Here is a 17,891-nt window from a genome sequence, read left to right as displayed (position 1 = left end):
CATTGTTATCATCTTCTTGCTCTTTTCTGTGCTGAAATCATTGCTCGGCATTAGTCCTTTGATAACGACATCGATCAATAGATCTCAAACTTAATAATCATCAAGTGATGAAATTAAAAGTTTCCCTCATGAGTAATATGCACTTGACACGCTTCAAACATCATCTTAGAGAATGCTCACCTATTTTCATTACTTTTTAAGGAGTGAAAACAATAAGCCCATCTAATTAAATCATCATCAGCACTCTAAACAAAAGTATATGCCTCCTCAACAGTATTTTCAGTCACTAAATTGAATGGTATCTTACTAATATGTTTTCAATGCCGCATTAAACCATTGGTATCCACACCTTGAAGTTATTCTTCAAAGCATCTTGTACAGATACCTATACTCCACAAACGATACGGGTAAGCCTCAACATGAAAAAGCATAATCTCAATTTATTGCGATGCTTATGTCAATATCGTTATTGCAGCTTCATATTCTTGCAGCTTTGAAGTAATGTATATCGTAAAAAAGAATCAAAGTATCGCACGTACTACCAAACGCACTATATTCCGCAGGGGCCATATTGATGTATGATTGAGGCTTACCTTTTCAAGTACTAGCATAATTTCTAAATTCAGTGTCTAGCAGGATGATTTCCAAAGCCTTTCATCAGCAATACCTTTGCTCTTTAGCTTTATATGCCCATATACTTTGATAAATAAAAAAAAACCAGGACGTGCGTTTTATGTTGCCCATCGAAATCGAAAAGGCTCGTGATTATACACCTTTTCGATAACGTTGTCACACGTAGATACCTTTTGCAAAAGGAATTTGCTGCTTTTCCAAAAGATATGTGAATATATTGAAAGTTCGTTAGGAATAGTGCAATCGATGAAAATGGGTTTACTGTAAAACGTAAATCATATAATATAGTTTTACAGCAAGCAAAATGTTTGAGAATAAAAAATAATTTGAAAAACATATCTGTTTCTCGATTTCCAAGACGCTAAGTATGTCTTTATTACATTACTGTAGGAGCGGAAGATTAACGTGTACGACTATAATAAGAGTCATGATGGCACGTCGTAGAACAAAGGTATCGCTGGAGTCGTTTTTATTTAAAGAACTTCCTCGAGACTGCTGGCTAGCCTTGAAAATGACAGCCTAAGCTACCCAAAAAAATTATATAATCAAGATCTGTCAGTATTTACGTGATAAACCAGTGGCAGTCTTCAAATAGTAAATCTTGAAGGGATTGATCTATCTTGTAGCTGCTTTGATGTCCCTAGAAAATCAATGGAATTGCTGGAAGCAGGTTTTCGCTTAACGCGATATATATCCTATTGCTAGTGACTCACCTATTCGTTTTGTTGTTAGCGACTCGATTCTGTAAGTATTAGGATTTTTTTGTTTGATCTTACTACGACTTTCAATATACATGTTTGATTGCCAATTCTTTTTTCGATTACTGTTCTGCTAGCGCCTCTTTTCGTATTGTTCCGTGAAACTGGGGATGATATTCGCTTTTTAATACGCGAAAGCTATTGACTCGCATTAACGATCCTAACGTATTGTGCCATCCCCACAGCGAACCTAGAATGCTGTGTCAATTATCAAAAGTATTTCCAAACTCAATCACTATGAACTGCAAAAATCAGTTTTTTACTTTCCAAAATTGAAGAGATTTTATCAAAAATCCAAACCAAAAAAAAAAAAAGAGAATTTCAAACATTGCAAATAGGGTGGTCGTGGACCTGATTAGCGATTTTTGTACGGTTAAAATATCCGCGAAACGCCATTTTATGATGGCTTGTTCCTTTGCCATCGGTCAACAATGTTGATTTCAAATCAACATATAATGCGTAGCAACTCTTTAGTTTTCTGGCACCTTCCTTCTGTATTTCATTTGCACACAGAAATCAAGCGACTTTTTTCCTCATGTGACTGAGATAAAATACGAAACTTTTTCCTTCTCCTCTTTATCTCCTCTCTCCACCCTCCTCCCCCCCCCCCTTTAAACGGAATACCCTTTTTCAAACGCCCTTTCTCTTTTTTTCTCTTTTTCTTCTTTTCCATTCTATTTTTCTGTGTTTGAATCTAAACAAATAAAGAAATCTTGACAAATATCATGTTGAATCTAGAAGACTTTGTAGATATGGAATGGGTAGAGGATAATAATAACAGTGCTGCTTCTGAAGAAAGCAATACTAGCGATAACAGCAGTACGGACATGATGTTCAGTAATGATTACTTCCTGCTTTCACAACAGCAACAACAGGCTTTGACTTCCACAACAATGAATATGACCGGTGTTGAACAACACCATCCGGATCTGATGAAATTGGAGGCTCTCCCTTCCACCGAGCAAATCAAACAATTGATTGAGATAGCCAAGCAACAACTAGCTTTACGTGAACAGCTTCAACAGCTACAACAACAGCAACAGCAGCAAGACCTTTTTCAAAACATTTCGGCTACAGCAGCATTAAAGACTGAGGAGGAATCCCAAACTGCTGCGCCTTCCACTATTTTTGCACCACCGCCACCTGCTACTGATAGTAACACTACCACAACGGCTAGTATACTACCGCCTCCTTTATCACCTAGCTCTGTCACATCAACAGATATGGTTTTACCGGCGCCTGCAGTAGCACACTATGAGGGAAATGAAATACTAATGAAAACAGAGGACTCAGCTTCTTCTTCAATAAATCAAGACAGTTTGATGAGTGAAAGTAACACTCATAACAACGACAGCTGCAGCACAAGTAGTTGTAGTAGCGGCAATAGACAGAAGGGTTCGCTTTCACATTTCCCCGAAGAGCCCTTGTCCTTAGAAGCCTATGCTGAAGCTGATGGCATCGATTTAAAGAAATTAACACCTAAAGAACGTCGTCAATTACGCAACAAAATTTCAGCTCGAAATTTCAGGGTTAGAAGAAAGGGTAAGCATATATTATAGTTTTGTATATACATGACAGAATACGTCTATATTAAATCTAATCTTTTCTGCTACAACAAATTAGAATACATCTCCACTTTGGAAGGTCAAGTAAATGATCATAAAATGGCTGCAGAAGCACTGAAAGAAAAATTGAGACAAGTTGAAGATGAGAACAAGAAACTACGTTTAGAAATGGATTCATTAAAGAAACAAAATCAACAACTTTTACAGCAACAGCAGCAACAGCAGCAACAGCAACAACAACAGACACAAACACAAACACAATCAAAGCAAAGCCCTGCTATTTCATCACCGCGCATTACCTCCCCTTTACCCAAGCCCAATTTGAACAAAGATATCAGCATCCTTGGAACAAAAGCGACAGATTCTTATCGCCAACAAGAACATTGTATCCTTGTTTCTAATGCTGTTATGCCCAACTGGGATTACAGTACTATTTTGCATCAAAAGGTTACTGCTGTTCGATCAGACGAGCAAAAAGAGCCTCAGATATCAGAACATATGAAGAAGATCATCGGTCAGTTTTTATTATCCTTTGTGCAACTTGCAAACACAATGCCGACAACCATCACTGCTGCTGCTTCCACCACCAACACCACTACCACTATTACTTGTGGAACCAATAAAAAACAACAGGATAATAATGATGTTATAACTGATAATAACAAACCCCTGATGCCAGATGATCGTGATTTTACATCTTCCACAACAATGAACAAAGAAAATAAGCAGCAACAACAACTACAGACACAACATCAAAAGAAAGGGTCCTCCGCATATATAGAATATCTTTATGATATCTTGATACAATCTTCGCTTATCAACAGCTCAAATAATGACCAAAAATCGTTCTGGTGGTGGGATAACAATACGAGTAACAATCACCGAAATCCACGAGCTGCTTAATCACTTTTACCTGTTTTGCCCCAAATTTCATCATATTACCCCTACCCCTTTCTTCTTTTTTGCACACACATACACACACACACACACACACACACACATATTACCCCCTACTCCACACATAAACACACACTATCTCTACTACTGCTTTGCTTCAACACATTATCATACATGGTTCATTCTATCTATATCGTCCCTTTTCTGTTTTATCTAATTGATTTGATTTTCTTTTTACTTCAATATTTTTGGGCTATCCAAATATAAAATTATCGCTCTTTCAAACAAACTTTATACACTGTTTTTCTCTAAAGAAACCTCGAGTTTCAAATCTTAACCATCATTTGACCATTTTACCCATGAATAAAGCATGTTTCTGTATCCAAAATGTATAGACTAATACCAATCGAAGCTTTTAATTTGGATCGAGAACTAGTACGAAGTGCATATCTCATTATTACAGAAAAGGAAGATGAGAACAATAAAGCTCGTTTTCATTTTTATACACCCTTTTTCGGAAAATGATCCGGGCTTTTGCTAAAGGAATGATATGGACAAAGATGGTAATAAATAGTACTTTCCCTCTCTCTACGCTTAAAGTATTTTAGCTCGTGGTTTAGACGAAACTGCAATATTACTGCTGTGAATCAAAGTATCATAATGAGATTTTTTTCTTTTGAAATTTAGACGTTTTCACAGTTCACGATAATGATGTTTGTGTTAAAAATAAATAAAAATAAGCCTGCTTCGCTCTACTATAGATAGTTATCATGCTATCAGCTATATCGACGTTCTTTTTAAAGTTATGTGTAAGTTATGCATACAAGAATACTCTAACCCGTTACACTTTCTAATGCTTTTAAGCTCTCTCGTTTATAAGTGATGTATATTTATGTATAAATAAAGTGAGGCGTCCATCAATAGTAATAACTGGAGAGTTACTCTAATTAAAAACGCCTTAACAGCAACCTGAAAGACTTTAATTTAGGCAACAGTATCAATCAGTTTGACATCGTTTGGATTTGATATGTTTGAGTGTATATACATCATCTTGAGAAAATTTCAAAGCTAGAGAAAGCATATGAATGAATACACATTCTGGATTCTTACCCCATCTTGTGGTTCGGGCAGTTTTTTTATGCCTGCCTGAATAGCCTAAGAAGGCTTACAAATCTATGCTGTTGAAGAAGATTGAACTTTTTAAGAGTTTTTTTGTGAGAATATGCGCAATGTTACTTGAAGCATATTGGCTTCAGGGAGATGTACTCCTATTGAAGGATACCTTCCGACTAAGTGCATAAATGTTATCAATAGTTGTATTTAGTTGACGGCACTTTCGCTTACAGAAATATCGTGAGCTAGGTTCTTTAAAAAGAGATAAAGGGTGTGGCAAGGTTCGAACCGCAGATACGTGCAAAACTGACATTTCCAATAGAGATTATTTCACGATTCTGTACTATATCATCTTTCCTTTGTCTAACCTTGTTATTTGATGATTTTCCTGGTTTCCATTTGTTAAGAAAACAATATGAGCACTTTACCGAATAAAAAATTTTGCAGCAGCGACACAATAGCGTTAGCCGGTTTAACCATAGTATAATAAGAGCTGCAGATAGCAACCGTAGAGACAGATTGCGAGAAGTTGTTACTATGAAGTATAGGCGTTTAAGCGCCTGCTTAGGGAACGTTGCAGGAGGTTAGCATGTTACATGGTCAAAAACATATCTTGATTATGAAGCACAGTGGTAGACAATCCTTAAAAGTGTCATATTTTATATCTATTTCAGTGATATTAATAGCAACATACAAGTAATGTTACGTGTTAGACGACACACCCTATCCATTCAATCTTTATAACTATTCCTTTTTTTAGTAAATTTTTCAGGAATATAACAACGCAAAGACTTTGACATAGTGCTTGATCATGGGCTCAATTGATTGATGTGAAAAGCTCTTTCGCTCGTTGACGGTATTACGGAACAGATGGGAGTCCAATAAATTTTCGGTGTGGAAAGTTGTTTGAGCTGCCTTTGCATAACATTAGAGAATAGAAGCAAAGTTGAAGAAAGAGAAGAGATCGGAAAGGCGTCTCGAACTGAATTGCTTTTACTTTGCTCTTCGGTATGCGCGTATCTTAAACTTTGACGGTTTAAGAAGAGAAATTAAGAGAATGAATAGTAAATGAAAAGGACAAGGGACAAAAAGTTAATTATTCATTATGGCTGCTTTCATTCTTCAGGCCCTTCGTTTCACCTCTCACATCCTACCACAACAGCGGATATTACAAAAGAAGACGCGAAAACTGAAAGGCAGGACCAAGAAGGCTTGTATTCCCCGCTCTCAACTTAGCGAAATTTACGTTTTTTTTTTTTTTGCGCCTCAAAGAAAAAGAAAACGCGTTCTCCATCTTTGAATTCCCATAAAGTCTATTAAAGAAAAAATAATACTATTAAGAAATTGTATCATCTTTGTGTATACAAAATAAAGTAATGCCACCAAAGAAAAACAAAGGAATGGAAGATATAACACCCATTTCTAAGGATAAAGAAGAGGAAATGAGCTCAGCCCTCATTGCTCAGCTTTTGGCAGAAGACGCAATGGCAGGCAACGATCACTATTATGCTGAATATAGTAACGATTCCAGAGCGTATGATCCCTATCAATCAAGAGAGGAATTTGACGACAGTTACGAAGATAACTCAGAGGACGAGTTTAATCCGAAAAAGAAGTACACGCCCAAATACCCAAAAGGTAGCAAATAATTCATGGTTGTATGTTGCTTGCCCAGGTTATGAATCACCACTTATCGCGAATTCCAAATTGATAGCCAAAAGGGGCCGTAAAAGAAAATCAACAGTTAGGAAAGATGAAGAGGCACAGGAAGCCCCTACATCTGACAAGGACCTAACAACTTCTGAAGTGGCACCTGTCCCGGAGAAGAAAGTTAACAAAAAACCTAGAAAGCCCGTGCCTGAAGGATACAACACAGGCATATACACAGATTTGGAGGAGCAGAAATTTATCGAAGCACTGGAATTATTCGGTAGAGACTGGACAAAGGTATTGAAATAAGCTTTTATATTGTCTCGTGGGAAGGTGCACCAAATTAGTGGACTAACAATCCTTGGTCAGGTTCAAACACACGTTGGCACGAGAGATGCCAATTCTATTCGTAGTCATGCTCAGAAGCACTTCATAAAACTGTACAGAGATCAGATACCTTTACCAGAAAAGGTAAGAGAATCTGGAGAAGGGTATACACTATCCGGTAATCCCCTGGATCCAAACTCTTCAGCAGCCCAAGCCTATTTGAAACGTGGTGCACCAAAAACCAACACAACGAAAAAGCCACCACCTGCAGTTGAAAAGATCGAAGACAAAAAAATCGTTGAGCCAATGGAAGCAATGGAAATAACAGAAAACAAAACAGAAGATAAAGTGATACCTGCTTCTGATGAAACGAAAGTAACCGATGACAAAACAGCTGTTGCTGTTAACAAAGGCATCACGGAAGGAGTTGAAAAGCAGACAGAAGCACTTAAGATCAGCGAGAAAAAGGAGAAAGCCCATACAAAATCATCGACTAGTTCATCATTGTAAACTATTATTTCTTCTAGATGAATGATCTTCAATTAGTGCTTACCAGTTTTTGATGTATAGGACGACAAACAAGTCTGATGTGTACGACTCATCCGGGAGAACAACGTACGCGAGTACCCGCCTGAGAAAACAACGAGACGCGTCCTCTTTGAACTACGGACAGATTACCAAAAACGAGTAATTATCAGCTCCTTTGCCATTCTTGCTGTTGAAAAAACTGATCTTTTCCTGTTTTACATTTGTTTAGAGATCCATTGACAATGATAAAGTGTGAGCCATTCATCGGAAAGCCCGGATCGAATGTAAGCGGATGCCAACCGTTCGAAATATCAGTCGACTCGAACGTACTATTAGCGATGGATTTCCATGCCCATCTTATGGAAACAGAAATTATCGGCTTCCTGGCTGGCGAATGGAACAATGAAACCAAACGTAATATCATCCTTTCTGCCATTGCTCTCGATTGATAAGTTGTTGACTGTGATCTCAAATTTATAGGGATGCATATTAGAGAAGCGTATCCTTGCAAATCAATTGAAACTGGTCAAAATGATGTTAACGTGGAAATGGATCCAACAAGTGCTATTGAGACTAGACAGATAATTGAAGAACGTGATATGAAAGTTGTTGGCTGGTACCACTCACATCCTAGATTTATACCCGACCCCAGTCTCGTCGATATTGAGAATCAGCGCAACTATCAAACATTATGTCGAGAGGAGCATAAAGAAGGTGAAATAGCGGAAGCATACGAACCATTTGTGGGCGCTATCGTGGGGCCCTATGATCCAGCGCTGCCTGGTTCCGCTAGCGTCATCAATTGGTTTCATGTCTCCACGTCTGGCAGCGGAGATAATAAAAATGTGCCTAAGAGACTAATATATGATCTGAAAGAGAATGAAAACATTTCTCAACTGGAAACTGAAAGATTGGTGAGCTATCAAGTACATCTATAGAGAAATGATTGAGCGTGGTTATACTAATAAGATTTTGGTTAGTTTGATCTACTCGAATTATACAAAGACTCTCCAGAAAGGGTGGCATTTGCTGAGCATTGGAGACAGGATGCGTCAGAGACCAAACTACAGAAGCTGATTAAAAGTTTAGGAACGCGAATGCCATGGGTTCAAAAGCGAATCAAGGATAATATGGCAGTGAAAGATATGTTTTTAGAACAAGTTCAAGCCAAATTGAAGGATTGGTAATGATTGTGAAGCTTCTCTGTTCAGAGGAGCGTTATTTGACGTGTAGATATCCTACTCTTAATAAAAATCACTGTGGTTCCCGAAATATAGCGAATTACATCTTAAGAAATTTCTTAACATTGGATGGACCATAGTTTGCAGTTGTAATCAGAAGTTCAACTTCAAAACATAGTATTGCCATATAGTAACGCGCTTCCCTTATTTACTAACGAGCATTGTACTCTGCTAATCTATCAGTATCACTCCCTTCACTTTTGGCAGCAATGCTGATAGGAATCTTTCATCATTCTTTTCTTTAGTGTCTTTTACACTAATATTACCGCTCATTTCAATGCAATGATAGTTTGATTCTTAGCTAGGAGCCAAGGTATGAAGTCATCTTCTAACTTTTTGACTCCTTGATAGAGTTCAGGAGGAACTTAAACTTAACTCAAATTAACACTGGAATTACTTTCACTGAAAACTACCTGACTGGAGTGGGGCATACTCGATATAAGTATTATGAAACAGAGCTTAATTCAAGAATTCTACAGATATCACCAATCACGATATATAGTAATAGGACGTAGTGTCATTGGGTTTCTTCAGTTGCCAATTTCAAGTATGTTCCTCGTTCTTCGCGATAACCTGACTTTAAATTCTACTGAATTGATGAAGAGAAAAGAGATGGAAGATTCCGAACTCAATTCTGAACTGTTTATTTCGCTTCAGTATTTAGGAAAGACGAGCAATTTGATATTTTGTACATAATATTGCAGCCAGAAACAGATACCAAACTTGTGATATCTTCAACTTCCTTTCTTCTTTTCTCCTTTTTGTTTTTATTTTACCTCTTCAGTGTTAAGAATTTAAAAGAAAGTGTAGAAGAAACTCATAACAACTGATGTTGCCACGCCAACCTTCATTGTCACCTAACGGTCAAAAGGCTGATTTACTTCAACCTAAAGCAAAAAATCAACCACAAGGCCAGGTCAGTGCATAGTGTCATCTATTTGCAAAACTAACCTCGAGATGTCAGCCAGGGGATAGCAATAATTGACGTGTCTTTCTCTCCTTCAAAATAGCTTGCTGCACTTTTGTACGGCAAATTAGATTATGATGACTTATTCGTAGGGTCATCGCCCTCCTCTTCATCTACTGCTATTTCTTCAGCGGCAGCAGTAACAGCAGCATTAACGGGTTCTTCTTCTTATTTATTCGATGAAGATCATCGTTCAAATAGCGCACCGCCTACTCAACAATTGCTGAATTCTCGTCGCTTTAATGATAGCATGAGAGATCTTTCTCAGCAACAGCAATGGCCACTATGGCAGACTAATAGTGAAGCTATTACTCCTTACAATGGTAGTAATGAAGATGGTGAGTTGAAAAAAAGAAAACTTAGGATTCTTTGCGTGTGCACATAATATAATTCCTATTACGCGCAAAAACTCGGCTTACTCATAATACTTTGCACAATGATGATAGTAGTTTTCCACACAAGAAATAATACATATAATAGAAGACAAACATCTGCAAACAATAGTAATAGTCGCCGTCAAAGGAATTTGGTAGACTTGATACAGCAGGTAAAAGTAAACTCGACTTTTTTGTTTTTTATATGCTCATATTGATATCTAATTGTTTTACACGGCCCTTGAAGGACTTTCCCCGTACACCTTCTCCACTTTACTCTCTACAACTCCAACAGCAGCAACAGCAGCAGCAACAGCAGCAGCAAGGACGATATCGTAGCGAAGATAATGCGGGTTTGAATGGGAGCAATAGTGGGCTTATTTTTGATAATCCAAGCTTAGGTGATTTAGATGCTATTCAGAAGCAATATCAAGATCAATTAAACGCTCTGGAATATGAAGAAACTTTAATGAACAGAAACCGTCAAATGTCGACTCCCAACAGTGCACTCATGTCACACCTTCACGGTCGTCAATACCAGCAGCAAAATGAAGGTGATATGTCCAGTAGTAATTCCTTCGATATGTTTTCACCTCCTTTAAGAAACAAATTAGTCAGTACAACTCCTCCTGCTCGTCCAAACTCCACACCTCCTGGACGAAAGTTGATGCAAAATAATGATAGCAGTAACAGTGTGAATAACAAGTTATTGGACCGCCAAGCAGCAGCCTTAGTAATGAAGAATTTTGCTGCCTTAGATTTGAATGATTCTGTATGAAAAAACTTACAAGTTCTTTATATTGTTGAACACTTACTGATCTCTTCCCCTTAAATCTTTCTTCAATGCATGCAGAGCAATTATGGAATGCCATCCGACAATCAGTATTTGCAACAAGTCCAGCAGCAACAGCAGCAACCTAATGCTAATTACTCTGACGCTTATTTTGGCAGTCCTTATCATAACTACAGCCAGACTTATGTGAACGGCCTATCAGTAACAGGAATTTCTAATGTGGACCTCCATCCGACAACCATGAGTGACGTCGGTACGCCCAATAATATGCTGAATAATGAATCTATGTACGCTGGTGCAGACCAGTGGAATGAAAGAGAGATTGCTTCACGAAGACAGCAACAACAAAGTAAGAATAATAGCTTTAGTAAAGATTTCTTCGACTTTTGTACATTTAACATGGTTTCTTCCTCTCTCTGAATTTACGAAAAGTTATAGCTAATATGACTGGTCCCTTGACGGCACCTGCTGGTTTGGATACAATTGATTTTCCTGAAGATGCCCTTTCTAGTGCAACCGACAAGAAGCTACGCGCTCTGCAAATGCAACAGCAGCAACTATTAATCCAGCAGCAGCAGCAACAATTAATAGCTGCCAGACAACAGCTCTTTTTGCAACAACAAATGCAACAGCAGCATCATAATGGTCACATAACACGACATTATAATAATAATAGTCATAATAGCCATCACAACAACCATCACAATAACAGGTCGAGGAACAATAATTATCATCAAAACCATCATCAAAATGGTGCTAATAACAACAATAGCAGTAATAGATCTCACCACAATAACCACAATAACAACAACCAACATCATTATAACTCGCACTCCAATAATAACAATAGTAGCAGTAATAATGGTCATTCTAGAATGCAACATCAACATCATCACCATCACCATCACCACCATCAGCAACAGTCTTCTTCTTCTAACACTGCCTCTACTTCTACACATGACCTCGCCATGAACATTCGCAGCCCATTGCTTGAAGAATTTAGAAATGCCAAGAATAAAAAGTACGAACTTAAAGATATTGCAAACCACATCGTTGAGTTTAGTGGTGATCAACACGGATCACGTTATATTCAACAAAAATTGGAGACCGCCAACAGTGATGAAAAGCAAATGGTTTTTGAAGAGGTCCTCCCTAACGCGTTACAGCTCATGACGGACGTATTTGGTAATTACGTTTTACAAAAGTTTTTTGAACATGGTAATCAGATGCAAAAGACTATCTTGGCGAAGCAAATGGAGGGTCATGTCCTTTCGTTGTCGTTGCAAATGTACGGTTGTCGTGTGGTACAAAAAGCGCTTGAACATGTTTTGACAGAGCAACAGGCGACATTAGTCAAGGAGTTAGACGGTTGTGTGTTAAAATGCATAAAGGATCAGAATGGAAATCATGTCATTCAGAAAGCCATTGAAAGAGTCCCGGCTCAACATATCCAATTTATTATTGACGCGTTCCATGGACAAGTGTACAACCTGGCCACACATCCTTATGGCTGCCGAGTCATTCAACGTATGTTTGAACACTGTACTGAAGATCAAACTGTAAGTATTGAAAGGTTTTTTGTATGCTTACCAATCTTTTGTTAATTTTCACTTGTTTAACATTTTGCTTGAATTGAAGGGTCCTCTGCTGGAAGAGTTGCATAAGTGTACCCATCAACTGGTCCAAGATCAATACGGGAACTATGTAATCCAACATATTTTGGAGCGCGGACGTTTAGTCGATAAATCACTCGTTATCGATAAAATCCGTGGCCAGGTCCTTACGCTGAGTAAACACAAATTTGCCAGCAATGTGGTTGAAAAGTGTGTTGATTACGGATCTAAGCGTGATCGTCAATTATTGATAGAAGAAGTTCTTCAGCCAAGATCTGATGGGTAAGGTGTTAACTAGTATAAGAAAATACATAAAGTGAGAGATCTCTTCTGCTAATTCTAGTATTCGTAATACGCTTTTTTTTCCCGGCTTAGCACTTTGCCTTTAGTTTCAATGATGAAGGACCAATATGCTAATTATGTCATTCAAAAAATGCTGGATGTTGTGGATGATGATCAACGCGACTTACTTGTGAATAAAATTAAACCTCATCTACAGTCTTTGAAAAAGTATACCTACGGAAAGCACTTAATACAGAGTAAGTTTGCTTAATAGTATTATTCGAGCATCATATGTAGCACAAAAGGATTAAATGCCTCGTTATTGCAGAAGTAGAAAAGATTTTACCTCTTTTGGACCTTAACCTGGACGACAGCGATGTAGATGATGAAACAGAGAGTGACAAAAAACAGACAGAGAAGGAACAAGACAAAAATTCTCACACTGTTAAGCAGCTTACCGAAGAACAAGTCATACCTAGAGCAACACCAGCAGTAGAGCAAATTGAAGAAGAAGATCTTTAGATGATGGCATAACAAAAAGAACGTCTGTGCATTGACATTTTATAGCTATCCAAAGAAGTTATGGCTGTCCTTAAACCTTCCTAATATCCCTTTCGAATACGACTTCCTTGTTTACAAATCTTTCTTTTCACCTCTGTTAGATACAACAACCGTTTTTTTTTTTTTTACTTTCGATAATCAACAGCCTCCTACAAACACTTATTATCTTCCCTAATACCACTACTATTCTTCAATTTACTGTCACTTCCTTATACTTCCTGTACATCAATTAACTACTAGGACTTCTGTATATGTTTTTCCTTCATTATTATATGATATTTGCTTAAATTTCAACACACATAGTTCATCTATGATCTATACATAAAATACCTGAAATACCTTAAAGAGATTATAAACGCAGTAGTGCACGTATAAAATACTCATCAAAATTGCTGGGATAGTCTGTATAAGCAGAAGTAATTAGGAAATATTAGCCATCAAAGCTATAGAAAAAGAGTTGAGTTAATTCTTCTATCATAAATTCTTTCATATTGATTCTTCGCGTCTTCCAGGTCAATAATTGTTTGTTCGATTCCTGTTTTTGCCACTGATGTTTTCGGCTTAACCCCCCTCCGTCTCTATGCTTCTTAGGCTTTTAATGCCTCTGTCCTTGGTTCTCGGTTGGCTTTAGTGCTCAAACCAGTAATGAATAACCGGTGTCCGCCCAAGCTCAAATAAGCATGACACTCACTGTCCTGCAAGTTTTAGCCAACCAGTTATAATGATTAGTTTGACCTCACTCATCCTCCCCTCCCCCCAATTAAGATAGTAGGCTTTTTCACCCACTTCCTGCATCTCGACCTGTATTAAAAATCGCTTCCATACAATTAAGAGAACTGACTCGGGCAATTTTAGATTAATTTATCCCATGCACATATTGGGTAAATTATGAAGATTATTTGTCAATAAATTCTCTTTCATACGAGTATTACATTTATCCTCAAAGAGACAATCTTGTTTCCAAATCAAATTAACAAAACGAAGTTCTTCCCAAAGTATAAGCGAATCTACAACCTCTTTCCTTTAATTGCGTTATTGAAGTAGATACATGTACAGACCAAGACTTAACATAAATTCGCTGGTGGTTCCACCTCGGGTATCTTGCCAAATAAAAATTGTGGCGCGGAAAACGCTTCAATATCTGATTGCTTCATCTCATTATTACAGTCATTACTACTACTCATAGATGTTGCTGCTGACTGTGTAGATGATCCAAATGCCGATGGTGCACCAAATGCTGATGGTTGGCCAAAAGCAGGAGTGCCTGTCATTGTCGATGATGGTGCTGCTGCTGTTTGTCCAAACGTTGAAGGTTTTCCAAACGCTGATGTGGTAGTATTATTACTTGCTAATGCACCAAAAGCGCTCGTTCCTGTATTACTATTAGTATTTCCTCCTAAAGATCCAAACGCACTAGGTTGTCCAAAAGCTGATCCATTGTTTGTCACGCTACTACCAAACGCACTAGGCTGACCAAATGCTGACGATGTATTGGATACAAGTGAGCTTGTACCAAAGGCCGATGGCTGTCCAAAAGCTGTAGTAGTTCCTGATGTTGCTGCTACGCCAAACGCTGAAGGTTGTCCAAAAGCTGTTGATGCTGTTCCACCAAAAGCCGAAGGGTTACTGAAGGCTGATGTCGTTTGTTGTTGCTGACCAAAAGCTGAAGATTGCCCGAAAGCGGAGGGTTTCCCGAATCCTGATGGCTGCCCAAAAGCCGAGGACTGCTGTTGGCCAAAGGCAGGTGCTTGCTGACCAAAAGCACTACTACCTGCCGCGCCGAATGCACTACCACCTGTAAAAGGCGTAAATGGTTTAGTGAAAATCATTGTTGCTGTTGGATTACCGAAAGGCCCTGTGGATGCTAAAGACGCCTGACTAGCTTTTTCTTTTTCATAATGTTGAATGGCACCTTGAGGGTTATTGACGATAGCGTTGTACTGAGATTCTACCTGTTTGAGAGACTGATCATAATTTGCTAACTAATGTATTAAATGCAATTTAGCGAAGTAAAACACAGTGTTAGCTTGTGGAGGATATAATTTATTATGAAAATGATACTAACGTATTGCATATTATTTCCTGTCGTTTTCATACTAGTATAGTAAAGAAGCCGATCCTCTTCCGGACTTCGATCGACACCAACAAGAAGGTTTGGCTCCTCTTTAGCTGGACCATATACACTCAATTTCCACTGTGGTCGTTGGTCAGTCAAATCTAACTTTATAGATGCCTCACTGTTTTGTTGTTAAAATTGAGCACGAATGTTAGCTCGAATTCTGATCTGAGAGAAATGGAGTCATAATTAAATAAACTTTACTGGTATTTACTAGTTGCGGCTTGTCCTGTAGAAGTACCCCATTTATTTTGATTAGGTAAGACATGCTCAAAGTTACATCTATTGCCAAATTTACAAGAGCCACTGGCAAAATATTTACAGAGAACCATCGTTAACGTATTATAAAAGATTCACAATGAGAAGCGCATTCGCATTACTTATTTGCGCTGAGAATTGCAACGTGACGGTGTGTCAAAATGCAAAAGGGCTATCGTTCCGCAAATCTTTTCTTTTCCAGCTGTGCGAAATCTGGGAGTTCGAAAATGTGCGTGCATTCCTTTCCAGGTACAACGCGGATCACAATAAAGTTTTCTCTTAATCTTTTTCAATGTTACACTAGTGTCTTTTTTTTCTTTTTCTAATTGATCCTGAAGGAAGAAGCGGATGGGAAACAAGTAGATCTTTATTTTGTCTTTCTTTCAGTTCTCTTCTTTGACTTTTCCTTTATACGACGATACTTTTTGATTTTGTCCTTCTTCAGTCCATTCCTACACAGAAGTACCATGTCTGTTTCCACCTCATCAGCGACTATACCTAAAACAATAACTGATAGCCCCAGTGTAAACGGAAATGATGCAACTGTAAAACCTCTCGCTACTACTCTAGATTCGAGTGATAATCCGACAAACAATGCTAAGGCTTCTGATGCTACCAGCAATGACTCGACAGTAATGAGTGGAGATGTAGCTGATAATCACAATGAAGCTACAACAGGAGTACCAGCGGACACAAATCCCACTACCGCAGGAGTACCAGCGGACACAGATCCTACTACACCTGAACCAAAAGATACAACACAAGCACCCCCCACGGCAACAAAAGATCAACAGCCTCAAACTACATCACATCCTCCTCCAAAGACGACAGTGACTCATGAACCGGTCGTGAAACCTCCTCCTACCATAGCTACACCTTCTGTTCCTGGTTTAACGACTCCAGCTGCTGCTGCGGTGACGACTATATCGACCGCTGCTGCAGGGGCAACGACATCGATCGCTGCGACAGTGACAACATCACCGGCCGTTACTGCTAACACAGCACAGAGCGTAACTACTGTTTCTGAATCCACCATTGCATCCATGACTGATTCCTTACTCAGCGTCAGCAGTAGTACGAGCACGTTATCATCAACCACCAGTAGCAGAATTTTACCAACTCCAACATCCATCAAAAAAGATAACAACAGTAACAGTAATATTGGTTTAATTGCCGGTATCGTTGGAGGCGTGGCTGGTCTTGTTATTGTAGGAGCTATTGCATTCATAATCATCCGTCGAAGCCAACGTAGAAGAGCAAGAAGAGATTCAACCCGCGCTAGTCGTACGATGGAAGATTTATTTTCTCCTACTGGAGGAGCATCAGTCGAAGGTGGAAACAGAGGAGTACTAGCAGCTGACAGCACAGCAGTAATGACAGAAAACCATGATACGTATAGAAATGATACGTTAGTGTCAAGTGGAGGTGTTATGGCTACTGGAGAACAATCCTACTTTCAGCAGCACCAACAATACAGTGGTATGACAAGTCCTTCTGTGGCTTATGTGCAATCACCAGCATTACCACAACAGCATCAAGATCCTCTAACTGCTGCTGGTCAGTATTATGAAGATCATCAGATGTTATCTCCTCAAACACAGCATCAAGAAGCAGCCTACTATAATCATCAAATGGTATCTCCTCAAATACAGCATCAAGAAGCAGCATACTATGATCAGCAGCAGCTTTCCCATCAACAGCAACTGGTGCAAGATGTGTATTATGATCCCTATCAGCAACAAACACAAGGGCACGAAGTGTATTACGATCAACATGGCCAGCCTTATTATCCAGACTATCATAATAATGGCTATTTTAATGAAAATGGCACAGCAGAATACTATCATCAACAAGAACAACACCACCACCGCGCAAATGAATATAATCATTCACCAGAACCAGGCAACAATACACAAGTACATCAGCAGCAAGTGCCTCATCAATAATTACTGTAAGCAGGTTTTTACTATAAACATATCCTTTAATATCACATATCGAAAGTTAGCTAAATTATTTATTTGTAATGCTATGCTTGCCTCTCTTATTTCTTAATTATTATTGCTTGCACAATACTACTCCCCCCCTTCACAATATATTTATGACAACTAGACCAATCAAACACAAAATATAACCACGTTATCAGATTACTTGTAAATTGTAAAACAATTGAAAAACTGCGATGCAGTAAAGCTATTTTACGTAATCTTCTAAATTT

General features: G+C 38.4%; 5 protein-coding genes across 5 annotated transcripts; 4 read left to right on the top strand and 1 right to left on the bottom strand.

Annotated features, from left to right (window-relative positions):
* The first annotated feature begins 1,973 nt into the window (after positions 1–1,973).
* On the top strand, positions 1,974–4,085 carry BDF20DRAFT_314461 (uncharacterized protein). The gene is made up of 2 exons (XM_053075186.1): positions 1,974–2,933; positions 3,015–4,085. The coding sequence occupies exons 1-2, from the start codon at positions 2,117–2,119 to the stop codon at positions 3,857–3,859; spliced, it is 1,662 nt and encodes a 553-aa protein (XP_052939610.1). The 5' UTR covers positions 1,974–2,116; the 3' UTR covers positions 3,860–4,085.
* Positions 4,086–6,240: 2,155 nt separating this feature from the next.
* BDF20DRAFT_854635 (uncharacterized protein) lies at positions 6,241–8,837 on the top strand. The gene is made up of 7 exons (XM_053080193.1): positions 6,241–6,604; positions 6,681–6,913; positions 6,986–7,449; positions 7,514–7,630; positions 7,701–7,885; positions 7,952–8,385; positions 8,452–8,837. The coding sequence occupies exons 1-7, from the start codon at positions 6,343–6,345 to the stop codon at positions 8,656–8,658; spliced, it is 1,902 nt and encodes a 633-aa protein (XP_052939609.1). The 5' UTR covers positions 6,241–6,342; the 3' UTR covers positions 8,659–8,837.
* A 704-nt stretch (positions 8,838–9,541) lies between these two features.
* BDF20DRAFT_814566 (armadillo-type protein) lies at positions 9,542–13,012 on the top strand (the record flags this gene model as incomplete). The annotated part of the gene is made up of 11 exons (XM_053076991.1): positions 9,542–9,628; positions 9,723–10,054; positions 10,190–10,232; positions 10,301–10,745; positions 10,782–10,825; positions 10,907–11,090; positions 11,148–11,213; positions 11,279–11,558; positions 11,721–12,405; positions 12,485–12,741; positions 12,835–13,012. 11 exons carry the CDS (start codon positions 9,542–9,544, stop codon positions 13,010–13,012), a joined length of 2,601 nt encoding a protein of 866 aa, XP_052939608.1.
* A 1,354-nt stretch (positions 13,013–14,366) lies between these two features.
* On the bottom strand, positions 14,367–15,541 carry BDF20DRAFT_815161 (uncharacterized protein; the record flags this gene model as incomplete). The annotated part of the gene is made up of 2 exons (XM_053077051.1): positions 14,367–15,284; positions 15,443–15,541. Coding segments are annotated over 2 exons (1,017 nt in total), but the record flags the coding sequence as incomplete, so codon positions are not given.
* Positions 15,542–16,143: 602 nt separating this feature from the next.
* BDF20DRAFT_910759 (uncharacterized protein) lies at positions 16,144–17,622 on the top strand (the record flags this gene model as incomplete). The annotated part of the gene is made up of 1 exon (XM_053083743.1): positions 16,144–17,622. One exon carries the CDS (start codon positions 16,144–16,146, stop codon positions 17,620–17,622), a length of 1,479 nt encoding a protein of 492 aa, XP_052939606.1.
* Positions 17,623–17,891: the final 269 nt, after the last annotated feature.

Source organism: Mycotypha africana (genome assembly GCF_025528875.1).
Source record: "Mycotypha africana strain NRRL 2978 chromosome Unknown BDF20scaffold_2, whole genome shotgun sequence".
NCBI classification, from domain to species: Eukaryota; Fungi; Mucoromycota; class Mucoromycetes; order Mucorales; family Mycotyphaceae; genus Mycotypha; species Mycotypha africana.
This window is presented reverse-complemented; position numbering and strand designations above follow the sequence as displayed.

Excerpts from the sequence above, each read along its gene's own strand:
- BDF20DRAFT_854635 (XM_053080193.1), top strand. The coding sequence starts at position 6,343 with ATGCCACCAAAGAAAAACAAAGGAATGGAAGATATAACACCCATTTCT. Across the intron at positions 6,605-6,680 it reads CACGCCCAAATACCCAAAAG|CCAAAAGGGGCCGTAAAAGA; the intron begins GTAGCAAATAAT and ends CCAAATTGATAG. Across the intron at positions 8,386-8,451 it reads AACTGGAAACTGAAAGATTG|TTTGATCTACTCGAATTATA; the intron begins GTGAGCTATCAA and ends GATTTTGGTTAG.
- BDF20DRAFT_314461 (XM_053075186.1), top strand. The coding sequence starts at position 2,117 with ATGTTGAATCTAGAAGACTTTGTAGATATGGAATGGGTAGAGGATAAT. Across the intron at positions 2,934-3,014 it reads TTTCAGGGTTAGAAGAAAGG|AATACATCTCCACTTTGGAA; the intron begins GTAAGCATATAT and ends ACAACAAATTAG.